The sequence below is a fragment of the Pundamilia nyererei genome, unplaced genomic scaffold, assembly GCF_000239375.1.
Source record: "Pundamilia nyererei isolate P.nyererei 1_Seehausen unplaced genomic scaffold, PunNye1.0 scaffold00023, whole genome shotgun sequence".
Classification (NCBI taxonomy): Eukaryota; Metazoa; Chordata; class Actinopteri; order Cichliformes; family Cichlidae; genus Pundamilia; species Pundamilia nyererei.
In genome coordinates this window covers 1870529-1883566 of record NW_005187424.1, presented here as the reverse complement: position 1 = coordinate 1883566, position 13038 = coordinate 1870529, and the positions used below count along the sequence as shown (strand labels likewise).

Sequence of the window (13038 nt, the reverse complement as noted above, 5' to 3'; positions counted from 1 at the left end):
GCGCACAACAACCTAAACCTCTCTGCTGTTCCATGTCCAGTCGTGGATGCTCTTTGTAATGAGGTCAGTGTACGTACCCGAAGCTTCAGACGGCTCTTCAATCATTCTGAGGTTTGTCTACGTCTTGGGTCATAAAGGCTGGCTTTAGACACAGAATGCACTGAAGGGCTGCAATGAGGCCCAGTGTCATATAAAGGAGGATCATTTTGAATCATGCAAAGCTGTTGTAAAATCCTAAAGCTTGAAATGTTTCAATGGAATAAAAAAACCTGAAACATCAGCGTTTCTGCTGAAATCCTTTATTTAATTTTGCTGACAAATCGAGGTGATGTACAATACAAACCTCAAACTTAAATATTTTTTTGATCACCTGACCAATTTATTCCCACAGAAGGCTTTGAAGAAGAAAAAAGTAGGGGGGACATGAATTTTCTTGAAGCTTTTTTGGGGGCTGTTTCATGAAGAACAACTCTGGATTTATTCAAGATCCCTGCAGCCAAATAAAAGCCTGGTGCAATGACAGACCTCAAAGCCACCAGTAGGAATCCAAGTGATGGTGAAAGTGGGACTTATGGCTTCAAATAGACATCTGTTCCAACATTAATACTGAACTTAAGAGATTTTGCTCCAAGTGTCACTTTTAAAGGACAAACGCAGCCTTCGCCGTGCTATCAGCCTCTTAACTTTGGGGAAACCTGTTAAAAGAAATTCAAATAAAAGTGAGCATCCCTCCCCACCCCCACCCCTCGGGAATAAAAAGCTGCAGAGACCTATACGCAGCGCCAGGCTGGCGATCGCTCCAGGCTGCTTCTTGTCGGGAATCTGATTACATGAGAATTTGCTTTATGAGTACAGAGAACTTAAGTGCTACGGCGTGGCCTTAGTTGGTGTTGTTGGAGGAGCTGGGCCACGGCTCAGAGCTGCGCCTGCTAACGGTGGGGCCCCACATGCTCCAGGGGTTGTAGGTCCGACTCATCTCGGTGGAAGCCACCACGGCTGGCGGTGGCGACGGAGCGGAGCTGCTGACGAGATCCGTCAGAGGTGTCGAGGTGGTGGTTGGAGGGAAAGGGTTTAAGGCTGGCTCTGCACTCGTTGACCAAATGGAGCTGCCGAAGGGTGTGGTTGTAGACCACGGGTTGCGGCCGTTTCCCAGGAGTGACTAAGGGGGAAAAAATTTAATAAAATCATGAACAGGAAGTCGGAGTATCTGCGAACTGCATCATATCACAGAAAATATCTCACTGTGGCTGAGGTGGGCGTAGAGCTGGGGGTGCTGGTCCAGGAGTGCAGGGGATCAGTGGGGCTCGGGATGTCCCAGATGGAGGAGGGGACGGTGGTAGTGAACTCTGGCCAGCTCTGCTGAGGCTCAGATGGTTTTTGGAGACTCATTCCACTGAACACTAAAAACAACAGACACCACACACGTTTTAGCTGGAAGGCTGTGAACAATCTGAACACGAGGCTCTGCGTCCGTCTGCTTACCTCCCGTCAGGTTGAAGTGGTTGTTGGAGCCAAAAGCGGAGAAAGAGTTGGCCGACTGGTAGTTTGGACTGCTGGTCGTGTCGATTGGACTCCACAGTCCAGAGCTTTAAGATAAAAAGGAACGCTCAGTTAATAGAGCTGGCCCTGGGTACTGCACATTACTGTCAGGCCACGATCGCAAGAGAGTGGAAATTTGTGCAGCAGTGTGCTGATCTACAAACAAGGACACAGCCACTTCCTTTCAATCCAATCCAAACATTTCTGGAGAGAACTGACGAGTTTCAGGACAGAACCGAAGCCTTGGCACCTGTTCGCAGCTTTGAGCCATTCGCCTGCGCCAATACCATCCTCATAATATCTGCTCTGTCATTCCAAATAAATGAACACTCCTTTGGCAGAGCAGAATATCACCTCGTGCTTATTTCAACACTAATTTCAGCTCAATTTGCAGTAAACTGCCTCTAAAATGAGATATTTGTGCTGGTGCACACTTTCCTTCCTGTTACCTGTCTGAGCTGTCGCTTTCAAAGGATCTCATGTGCTCCAGACTCTTGCCTTGGCTGTCAGTTTTACCTGCGCCAGAGCCACCTGAGGGAGGCAGAAAACATCCCGTAAACAAAGCACAGTGGGAAAAATGTTCCCACTAACATAAAGGACTGATTCAGCGCTCCATATTCACCTGGGCTTTTGTCATAACCTTTAGTTACAGCGTCAGCAAAGGTGAGGTTCCCGTTTTTGCCCGGCTGCGGGAGGGCTGCAGGCAGTTTATTTCCTGGGGCTTTCTTCTGGTTTATCTCACTGTGAATATACAGCACGTTACCAAAACAGCATGTGTTCAGTACTCTTGTTAGAATTGCAGCATGCTTTATTCTGACAAATCAAGATAAAACATGTCCTGTCTATGGCCTTGGCGTCTCTCACTGTTAACAAGAGTCCTAAACGACTGACTGTCCTGCATGTGAATCACCTGTTGCTGCTGACCACACTGCTGTAGGTTCCTCGAGACAGTAAGCTGGGGGAGGTGGGTGGAGGGGAGCAGGTCCCAGCTGTGGCCGATCGCTTCAGGAAAGGATCTGCATTTATCGTCTGCAGGGAGATCTGCTGAAGACTGTCAGCTGCTGCAAAAGGAGACGGGAGTAAAGCAGCTCGTTAGACTCGTCGAAGACCGGTCTGAACGCGAGCTGACGCCACCGATTGGGTCTGGACTTACGGATGCTGTTTTTGGAAAGAGGGACGTCCCACTCAGGTGAAGCGCACTCCTTCTCTCCTTCAGAGCTGCTGCTGTGTCCCAGCTCTGACGCTTTGGGGAAAAAGGAAGGCCGCCCGTCCTCCAGCTTTCCGTCTACTGTGAAAAACACGCCAAAACCACCAAGGTCATTCTGTGGAAAGTGCCTCTTAGTTGCCTGCTGGCCTTAGTGGATCTGACTCGAAGAATCGGCTGATTTTTATTCCGCATGTTACATGACGCCATGCAAAGTTTTACCTTTATAATATGACTGAACTTTGGCACTGCTTATTCGTGTTATTTTTACTTCCTCGTAATTTCGAAGACAGACACATGAAATCTATGTTTGTATAAAGGTATAAAGGAGACGTTTAATATCCTGTAAGTTGTTTTGAGCAGCCACCCAGCCCACATGAAAATATGACCCCGCAGTGAATTTTCAGAAACAGATGAGGGCACTAATGCTTTCTGATTCTGCTCCTCTACATCACAGACATTAAACTGCTGCTTTTTATTCAAAGTATGAGCCCATCATAGTGACGCTCAAAGGAAAAAAAACCCCATAAAGAACAAAAACATGATTATACCTTGGCTTTAGACCATCAGATAGATAGATAATCAGGTGCTACACCCACTAAAAGTTAAAGGACTGAGCGTCTTTAAATGTGTTTTTCAGCTCTGGAAATTTCATGTGAATATCTGCTGTATTTATGAAGCCTCAAAAATGGCAGTAAAAACAAGGAGAAACCCCTCATGTACTTCGAAGGCCTGTAATACTGAAAATATTCACAGTATGAAGTTCAAATTCTGGATGGCATAATTAAATAAAGTTATTGTATACAAAACTTACATCTAGGTTTCTGTAGAGGTCTCGTCTTTGTGATGCTGGTGAGAGGATGGAGAGATTTGGAGGGGAAGTTCTTCCGCTGCTTGGTCTCCAGCGGTGTTACGTAGGGCAGCTCGAGAGAACTGAGAACACGAACGATTTGTTCAGGAAGAGAACAAAGTGGAAGCAGTGGCTTGTAGTTTAACTTGTAGGTGACTGCGTGGAGTCGCACTGAGCATTTCTATGTGCCACTGATGTTTTTGGTCAGATATCAGACGCAAATAGAACATTAAGAAAAGCCTTCTGTGGAAAATGTGAGGTCATAAATGAGTCCACTGTGTTATTTTAGTCACTTTAGGATGAAAAGTAAAAAAAAAAAAAAAGACTCAAACCTGGATTTTTCTGCTTGGTTCTCCTTCTTTGTGATTACTTGTTTCTTCGTTTTAGGTTTTATAAGAAAATTTGATGTTTCTTCTTTTGCCATTTCCGGGGTTATTGTCCTTCCTTTCTTTTTTACTGGTTCCTGGAAAAAGTGATGCGTATTTTTAGCAAACAACAAACAGAGACCATTTGCTGGCACGTACTTTTTAACATTTTTTACCTCTTTAATGTTTGTCTCCACATCTGGATTGGAGGTCTCTGTAGTCGTGGAGGAGCTGTCGTCGTTGTCGGCGAGATCTTTGAGCTCGTCTCCCTGAGTCTTTACTGTTGACTTTTTCTCCTTCTCTTCCTTCTTTCTCTGGGCTTTTGCTTTAGCGCGCAGCTTCCCTTTGGATTCCAACCCTGCAAGTGATATCAGCACACACTGTAAAACGCTGTGAACGACCACAGAGAATTTCTCCTCTCATTAAAAGTTGTGTCTGTACCTTTGCTTGGTATGGACTGAGAACTCTGCTCCTGAAGAGTTTCGGGACTGAGCGGCTCTGGACGGTCGAGGTCGTTGTCCATGGCTCCAATGAGGTTGGCGAACTCGTCGTCGGGGCAGATGCCTCTGTGAGGCAGCGACGGGCCGCCTAAGCTTGGACTCTGGAGGTCAGGCTGTTTGGTGCTGCGACCTTTGCGGTTGGTTACCTGGCAGGGAGCTGGAGGGCCTTCGTTGCCAGAGGCTGAACTTCCTTTGGTGAGCTGGGAGGAAGGAGGTTGCATAGGTGGGCGGGTGAAGCTGATCCTGGACCTGTTACCCTGGCCGTCGGAGTCTGGCGAGGGACGGCTGCTGTTCTGTCGGCCTCCCCGAGCTGACCCGTTGGTGGATGCGTATAAACCTCTGGAGTTTTGTGGTGGGTCGCTATAGATGAGTGTTCACAAAGAAGTCTGTCAGTAACTCTGTATATGCACATTTATAGTTTTAACATTTAAACTGTCTCTGGGCGTTGATAAAGAGCGTCAAACACGGCGGTTCAAATCTGTGAAGCCCCTGCTCGCTGCAGGGAGAAGCACCTCATCCTCTGAGTGACACACTGAGCACTAAGTGAGCATCAACAGGAACGACGGTGACAGAAGCTTAACTTTCAGGGGAAAAAAGCTTTTCAAAATCTTATTTTGTGGCAAAATCATCAAACCTTCTCAGAGGTTTGACTGCTGAGTCTATAGATTATTTAAAATAATTTCATAATTTCTTGAAATAAATGCTCAAATAGGCTCCCAGAACACTTTAAAGATGGCTGCCGAGTGAGAAGATTTGCATGTAGAACTATTTGGTCTTGATTTGAATTCTCAGCTGTACTGAGAACAAGCATGAGATAAAAAAAAAAGTTTATCCGCAACCATAAAGTTTTGCTTTGTGCTCCATCTCAGGGCGCCTCCGATTAAAATTCAAATCGACTGAATGGCCGGCGATAACGGCCAATAAGCTGTTTCAGTGCCAGATATGGTAAAAACTGCAGGAAGCAGTTTATTTATTAATCACAGATTTATTAATCTGTGAATTCTATAAATTTCAATGATACCTATATGAGGAGAGCTCACATGGACGCATGAATGTGTAGAGCTAAGGATGTTAACAAATGGGAAATGCTGGGGTGCCCATCATGGTCGTGGTTCAAAAATGTATTTTAACTTCAGCTGCCAACTCTACAAGAAAGCAACACACACACACACACACACACACACACACACACACACACACACAAAAGCTTCACGCTCCCGGGGAAGAACAGCTAGAGGTGATGGACGGTCGGTTTCCAGGTTTGGTGAGATCTGAACTATGTGCGAACAGCATCCTAATAAATGACTTCAACATGCTGAAAAGGACTGAAAAGCTGGCTACGGACGCTTGGACGGGCTTAACGTGTCCAGGTGAGAGTCACGCAGGTAAGTGTGCACATGTTCTTTTTGTGGTTAGGAGGCTAGGAGCCAAAAAAAAAAAATTTAGTTTGGTGTGAAAACGACACTAATAATAATAATAATAATAATAATAATATTACGTTCACCCTCACATTCAGATGTTTAGAGGTTGGACACTGATCCTGTTTTATCTTTAAAAATTGTTCTAAGTTCTGCACACAAACATTTGAAAGGATAATTTTTAATGTGCGTTTGCTGCACCACTTTTACGTCCTCTTTCATCTCAAAAATCTGTTCTCTTTACCAATATGTGCTCGCACCTTTGAACACACCCGCTTGTGCCACGTGATCGGGCTTTGCCCCGGTTGTCACTGAGCATTTACACTTACTTTGAATCAGTGTGAATTTGCACAATGTCCCTGAGATTGAAGGGTCTCCCAGTCTCCAAGGTGGAGTTGGATTCCACGGACACGCGCCTCTTGAAGGGCTCCCATATGCTCTGAGCCTCCAGGTAGGCCGTGGTGATCACTATCAGAAACATGGAACTGTAACACAAACAAACAGCACACATGAACCGTTTGTCAGATTGAGATCAAGCTTTCTGCTAACTTAGTTTAATCTGTATTCCAAAGCCGTTGCTATACAAGCATAACTGAGGCTTATAAACAATCCCATGCAAACATGTGACCTATCTGCAGAACTAGATTAAGTATCCTACCATTAAACCTGAGTGCAGGGTTACAGCGTGAGCGTGGCAAGGCTGCTGCTATAACAACACTTTTTGTTTCAGTGTTTTAAACAAACATCGGGCTCATTAATAAAAGTGCAGCTCTGTCTTCAGGTAAGAGCACCTGTTAGCCTTGAACACCACCCTGTTCCCTTTGGGTGTGTGAAGGTGGAGCTGCATGAATAGCTGAGAGCAGAAATGCGTGCACACAGATCCTCTCTGCTGTTTCCTCATCCTCATCTGTCTTTAGTGAGCATATAGTCTTTGCTGAAGTCAACTCTACAGCTACTCAGTTTTTTGTAATGAATTGATTGTCACATAGAACCGTGTTCTGCATGTTTTGCTTGCGTTGTGCGGCGACACCCACCTCATAACGATAGACACAATGATGTAGAGCTGGAGCTCCCAGGTGGGCCTGGGCAGGGTCTCTGCACATGTGGCTAACATGTGATAGGGCAACGAGGCATTGAGGACAAACACAAATTCTGAGCCGCCGCACGACACCAGCTTCAGCTCCCGGATCACTCGAGAGGAAGTGAAATCGGGTGTAAACCTGACAATAAAGGAGAGAGAGAGAACACTGAGCAGCCTGTCCTGCGATCCACGTGAAACCTGCTCATGGGAGGAAACACCTGGGAGGTATCTTTATGATTTATGAGCTAATGAGTTATTTATATACACAAAGATATGTACAGTATAAAGATGAAGGGTATGTCTGGTTTCAATGTTTCTTTGCCTTTAATAAACATCTGAGAGGCTTTTGTCTGAACGTACAGGCCTCAGAGGATCCAGCCAAATTTCTCTCTGTGTCTAAATCTTTAAAAACATCCATTGTGTTTCACCTGACAGTCCCGATCAAAACAAATCATATTTACAGCCCAATATCACAGGTAAACTCTCACCGAGGCAGAAACAAACCAAGGACAGCAAGAAGGTTGCGTACATATAAAAACTACCAAAAATAAAGGCTTGTTATTCAAACTCATCAAATAGGTGGGCAAATCAGACAAATACACCAGTTAGAAAGATCTACAGTAATAAGTATTACTATTGGGACACGAGATGCATTATTAATGTTTGAATTGTATTCAGGTGTGTCAGCACCTGGGCGTTTCTGTGTCTGCAGAATAACAACAGCGCCCTGGAAAAGTACAGGAATTCAAACGAAACAAAGCCATGAAAACACATTTATGGAATTCACTCAGCTTATTCTTTTCATATCACACACACACACACACACACACACACACACACACACACACACACACTTTTTGTGTCCGAGTGCATTGTTCCTATTTGGAATATTCGAGTCATGACTTGCAGGAGTTTATTCTGGAACCCTTTTCATTTTGAATACATTTTCACTTCATTCAAATATATTCTTTTATATTCTGATATCCGTCCGTTTGTACATTTTCACGGGTGGTGCAACCATAAACAAAACTTATCACAAAGCAAAAAAGGAACAACAGTAAAAATGCTTCATCATTCAGAGGACCCCCTGAGGTTGAATATGGAAAGATTAATTGCACAATAAAATGCACACCGACGACCCTATAGAAGAGATTTCAAAGTGCTTCTGAAGCAAACTTTTAATGAAGCCTTAATCTTTGAAATTTACAAAAAACAAAAAACCCAACAGGGTTGACCAATCTAGCTTCAACTGTAAACATTATCAAAAACAAAAAGGTTGAAAGCTGATCTATAAAGCAGCTTTAAAGAGATGGCGACCACAAAGAGCTAGAAATGAGCAGAATAGATTAGCTTTAGCATAAAGCAAGCCTCAAATACGAGTGAAAAAGCTTTATAAACTGTCGTGCCCTAATAAGTTTGATAAGTCATTGTCATAGTGTCCTATATTCCCACTCTTCAGTCTCACTGCTATGTGGGTTTGAGCACTCTTTTCATACACCTGTCAGAGCAGAGTAAAGAAAGGCTACATTTCTGCCTCAGGGCTTTGCAGCTGTAAATCCTTCTCCAATCACAGCATGGCTCTCCTGGCCACACCGCTGGGCCAGATTCTGACACCTCTATGTTACGTTTTATTTTACAAATTTAGGGAAGCAACGTTTCAGTATCAGTGACTGTGTTTTTGTAGCATTACTGGAAAAAGTTGAATTAATGCAGGTGTTTCCATTATTGATTCCCCTGCCTGACAAAAGCACTTTTAACTACTCCCCATGAAGCTAACTTTCTTCAGACTGGCTAACACCAACAAAGAGAACATTTAAACAGCACTTAAATGAGCTTCTGCGCCTCAGATGGCCATATTAGGGATGGCTCGTGTGGCGAAGGGGGGAATGCACGCACACACGCACGCACACACACAAAGGAAAACCACTGATGATGGAGGTGTGTGTGTAGCAGTGAGTCCTTACAGTATGACGAGGTCTTTCGAAGCATTTGGCTTGAGTGCAAATTCTTGACAGTTGAGAACTTTGAATCCGAATCCTTCGCAGGCTTGTCCATTGATTTCTGCCGATTTGATGGTGATCGGGAGCAAACCCGTGTTCTCCACTCTGAACGTCCTTTTCAGAGTGAAGTTTGGCTCTTTCACTTTTGTTTCTGAAACAAAAAACAGGGACAATCAAAAGATTCAACTTAATGTTTCAAGAGAGGAAAAATTAGATAGAACATACTGAAACACACACACAGTAAATGTACTGGAATAAATCCTGTTAACAGCAGGGCTCACTGCGTGTTTGGATATTTTCATTTAGGAAGTTTAATTAATACATAATGTTGTCTTTTTCTCTGTGATATTTTACACGTCTAATCTGTTTTATTTCATTGCATTTATTGAGCTTTACTTTGCACATCTATGAGTTCTCGTGGATGGGGCTGCCTTTGAAATTGAACACTGGCAGATTTACTGATCTTTAGAAAAATAGACCAGCAGGCCAATTACTAACATAATGAGTACATGTTCCTGCCAACAGACAGTTGAACTTAAGATGAACTTCTACAACATGACTGGCTCACATTGATTGGGTGACACCGCTCTCTTGCATCGTTTATAAACTCACTCTCTGTGCAGTCTTTCAACAGAGCTTCAGTCATTTTAAACCTCAGCGAGCTGCCTTGTCCTGGAAGCTTCCCTCCGACCTTCAGGCTCTCTGTTGTGCCTCGTCCGTGAAGTATGATCGTGTCGATCACCGTCAGGTTGTTTCTAAACAGATGCCCCAGTAAAGTGATTCATTTCAACGGAGGAGTGCATTTTTGTTTTAGTTTCTAACATTAAAATGTGGTATTACCTGACTATGAGGAGGGAGGAGACGCTGTGGTTTCCAATGGGAGTAAATCTTATGTTGAAAGACTTGACTTCTCCAGGCAGCAGGAGGAGGTTGTACACAAAGGGCCTGGTTGAGCCTTCTACAAAGCCTGTACTGCTCCTCATTAGCGATGTCTGTCACACAAACAGAGAGACTGTTAGAGACAAACAGCTTCCACATGCTGTCAGATCCACGGACAACAGGACAGTGATTAGCAGCACAATAAGCAGCCGATTCTCCGATTTCCTGAAAAGCCACCAAATCAACAATGGACTTACTTGATTTCTATGAACCTGGAACTCGAAGGTGTTTGTGTTTATATTGATGTTGGATAAGTTTCCTAAAGGAAACCTGAAAAAGAAAAGTAGTAAAGAAGACTGTCAGCGTAAGCTGAGGGAAAAAAGAATAAGCGGGAGTTTAGTTGTGACTTCTTACCTGTCGGCCAGTTTTCCAGAAAACACAGAGGGGTTTGGTAAAAGCGCCAAGGGGAGTACTTGGACATAAACAGGGACATCTGCTGGGTTCTGCAAAATCACCTCCTCGTCCTGCGGAGAAACGATGTCATGCCTGAGTTTGAAACATGTTTAAAACACGCAAAACCTGTGTGCCGTGTCCTAATGGGCGAGTACTCACAGAGGAGCTGTTGGTGTTGGTCAGGGGGAACGTGATTCTCTGTGAAGAGTTGACCAGCGAAGGCCACGTCAGGTGTGCGGTTATTTTAGCCTGCACGTTTTTCTGGAGATCTGTGTTAACTTCAAAGACAGCTTCGATCCTTTGGTGAGGAAAAAAAAGTTACATTTTTACTTTATTTTATCCTGGAAAGAACTTTTATTTCATAGTGCGCTTTGAATGCACAACGTGCTTACTTGTGCACAGAGCGCTCCTTGAGCTCTTTCCATCGTCTGAGGAGCTTCTGGTGAAGATCGACATCGGCGTCCCAGATATCCTCCTGTAACGCCAGCCCATGAGGTTTAGCCTCAGCTGTGGAAGGAAAAAAATAAATAATAAATTAACCACTGAATTCTCAACCATGGGCTCAGACTAGATTTATATTTTAGGGATGGGACTCGACCATAAACCCACATCTCTCGAGGATTAGGGATGCCACGTACTGATGATACTGTGAGATTTAAAAATGACACATCGGTATTATCTGTCTGCTATGCATGTATAATAATATCAGAAATAACACTTCAGTTGTTCTTTTTATACATTTCTGAGTCACTTCAAAATGAGCAGATGTTGCTCCAGATGGAATTCACCCAAAAGGGCTGCAACGAGTTTGTAAAACTGTATTAAACAACAGTTCTATGGCTACTGGTACTGCTCCATCTCTCTTTAAGCAGATAGTTGTTCAAGCCCTGCTGAATACCTGGACCCCATCTTACCCAAAAAACTACCAGCCTGTCTTCGAGACTTCCATTTCTTTTAAAAGTCTGGGAAAAAGTCTTTCTTCATTAACAGAATCCACTGATAAAAGTTTGCAATGATCTGCTCGGGCTCTGGGGACTGTGCCATCCTCATCCTCCTTGGCTTCACTGCTGCATTTAACAGCACTGACCACAACGCGTGCACATCAGTGCTGGTATCTGCACTACGCTGGTTCATCTTATACCTGAATAATAGATCCTTCTCTATGTTTACTGTAAACTATTCTTCTTCACCAGCAGCACTGTGCTGGTGTAGGGTTCTATCTTAGGTCCCATCCTGTTCTCTCTATACATACTTCCTCTGGACCAAATCATCAGTAAACATCAAAATTTGAGACACTAAAAGGATCCCACCTCCTCACAGAGACATAAGTCCGGTCTAAAGGGTTTGTTGTTAAAAACACCGACGTGCACACAAACACAGAGTTTAATAACAACTAAAACTTACATTTAAGCACAAATGGCAGGCCCACATAACAGTGATCACCACACTGCAAGCCGGCGTCAAAATAAATGTTTGCCACCTGTAAAACAAGTAATAAAAATACGTTTGTGTCTCAAAAGAAAGCGTGACCCACTTTTTGTGTTGTTGAGGACTGGGAGGATTTTTGTACCTTAGACTTCCGTCTGGGCTCCAGCTCGTCTTTGCTGTTGCGGAGACGTTTGTAATAAAATCGGATGTCTTCTGTCAGGGAGCGGATCTGCTGCAGTCTCACTTTCTGTGTGAAGGAGCTCTGTATGCTAAAGCTTTGGTGAACTACCTTCCCCTAAAGAAGAAGACATGTAACTCAATCCAACACCTCAGACATTAAACAGGAAGCTGGCTTCTTCTTCTTTTCTTTTTTTTTTAACTTAAACACTCATCTTCTGCATGCTGCCAGCACATGACGGCTGTGAAATCAATTTTGTGTTACTTACTGGAAATGAAGGTGGCAAAATGATGTGTTTGGGAGAGCTGTTTAATGTGCCCACTGCGACGACAGCTTTCACCGGGATGGTTAGTATCTGAGGCCAAAAACAACACCAGGTTATGCTTTTATGTTGAAGAAAGTGCCTGAAAACTACACACCAGCCAGCCTACCTCATAATCTGTGGTGAGGTGTACAGCCCCGTCGTACGTGCCCTCCAGAGCTTTGGCCACTAGTGTCACTCTGAATGCTGCGTAATATCCAGATGCTAATATAACCTGTGAAAACAAAAAGGTTTTCTGTCTCTCAACACTTTAGAGAAACTGTAGCTTGTTCACAAAGTCCGTCCCCTCTTGTTTTGTTTTCTTTGCACACATCATCAAATTGCTTGGAATAACAATGTTTTATCTCCGATCTTGACACTGTGGTTGAAGAGCTTCCACATCCGAGACAGCAAAACACACAGGCAGTAAATTTCTTTCACAGGTTTCAAAGCCTTCCCTTTAAAAAGGAAATGAATACTGAAATGGTTCTCTAAAAGCCAAAAACAATCAAGAACATAGTTTCAATTTGGATTTAAGATGATTAAAATGTTTAAAACCAAACATCCAAATGACAGAAAAGATTATCTGAGTAAGAAGACCTCTTAGATTCAAAATGAGATGCTGCTTAGAAGGAAAAAGCTTGAAATCAAAGAACAAACAAAACTTAATTATTTGATTTTTTGTGACGTGCATACTACTTGAACAATATGATGCATGTCACAGTTTTTTATTATTTTATTTTCATACTTTCCAAACTCTTTTCCCCCTTGAGAGGTTTCTTTTTTTATCATTTTGTTTCATTTTCTGATTTGTTTAGCTGTACGACACTGCGGTTCACGGA

At 43.5% G+C, this 13038-nt stretch overlaps 1 protein-coding gene across 1 annotated transcript in view; it reads right to left on the bottom strand.

Moving 5' to 3' along the window:
• Positions 1-281: 281 nt before the first annotated feature.
• Positions 282-13038, bottom strand: part of tmem131 (transmembrane protein 131) — a 33680-nt gene continuing 20923 nt past the window's right edge. The window contains exons 18-41 of the mRNA XM_005727150.2: positions 12327-12431; positions 12164-12250; positions 11860-12012; positions 11694-11769; positions 10682-10796; positions 10449-10587; positions 10251-10360; positions 10094-10166; positions 9798-9949; positions 9570-9712; positions 8922-9108; positions 6911-7096; positions 6206-6361; positions 4400-4818; positions 4135-4316; positions 3926-4056; positions 3558-3676; positions 2693-2827; positions 2450-2600; positions 2162-2280; positions 1989-2070; positions 1483-1586; positions 1243-1400; positions 282-1159 (exon numbers count right to left, since the gene is read on the bottom strand). Coding sequence (XP_005727207.1) covers positions 881-1159; positions 1243-1400; positions 1483-1586; positions 1989-2070; positions 2162-2280; positions 2450-2600; positions 2693-2827; positions 3558-3676; positions 3926-4056; positions 4135-4316; positions 4400-4818; positions 6206-6361; positions 6911-7096; positions 8922-9108; positions 9570-9712; positions 9798-9949; positions 10094-10166; positions 10251-10360; positions 10449-10587; positions 10682-10796; positions 11694-11769; positions 11860-12012; positions 12164-12250; positions 12327-12431 — 3561 coding nt within the window. The 3' untranslated portion in view covers positions 282-880. The remainder of the gene's footprint in view (positions 1160-1242; positions 1401-1482; positions 1587-1988; positions 2071-2161; positions 2281-2449; positions 2601-2692; positions 2828-3557; positions 3677-3925; positions 4057-4134; positions 4317-4399; positions 4819-6205; positions 6362-6910; positions 7097-8921; positions 9109-9569; positions 9713-9797; positions 9950-10093; positions 10167-10250; positions 10361-10448; positions 10588-10681; positions 10797-11693; positions 11770-11859; positions 12013-12163; positions 12251-12326; positions 12432-13038) is intronic.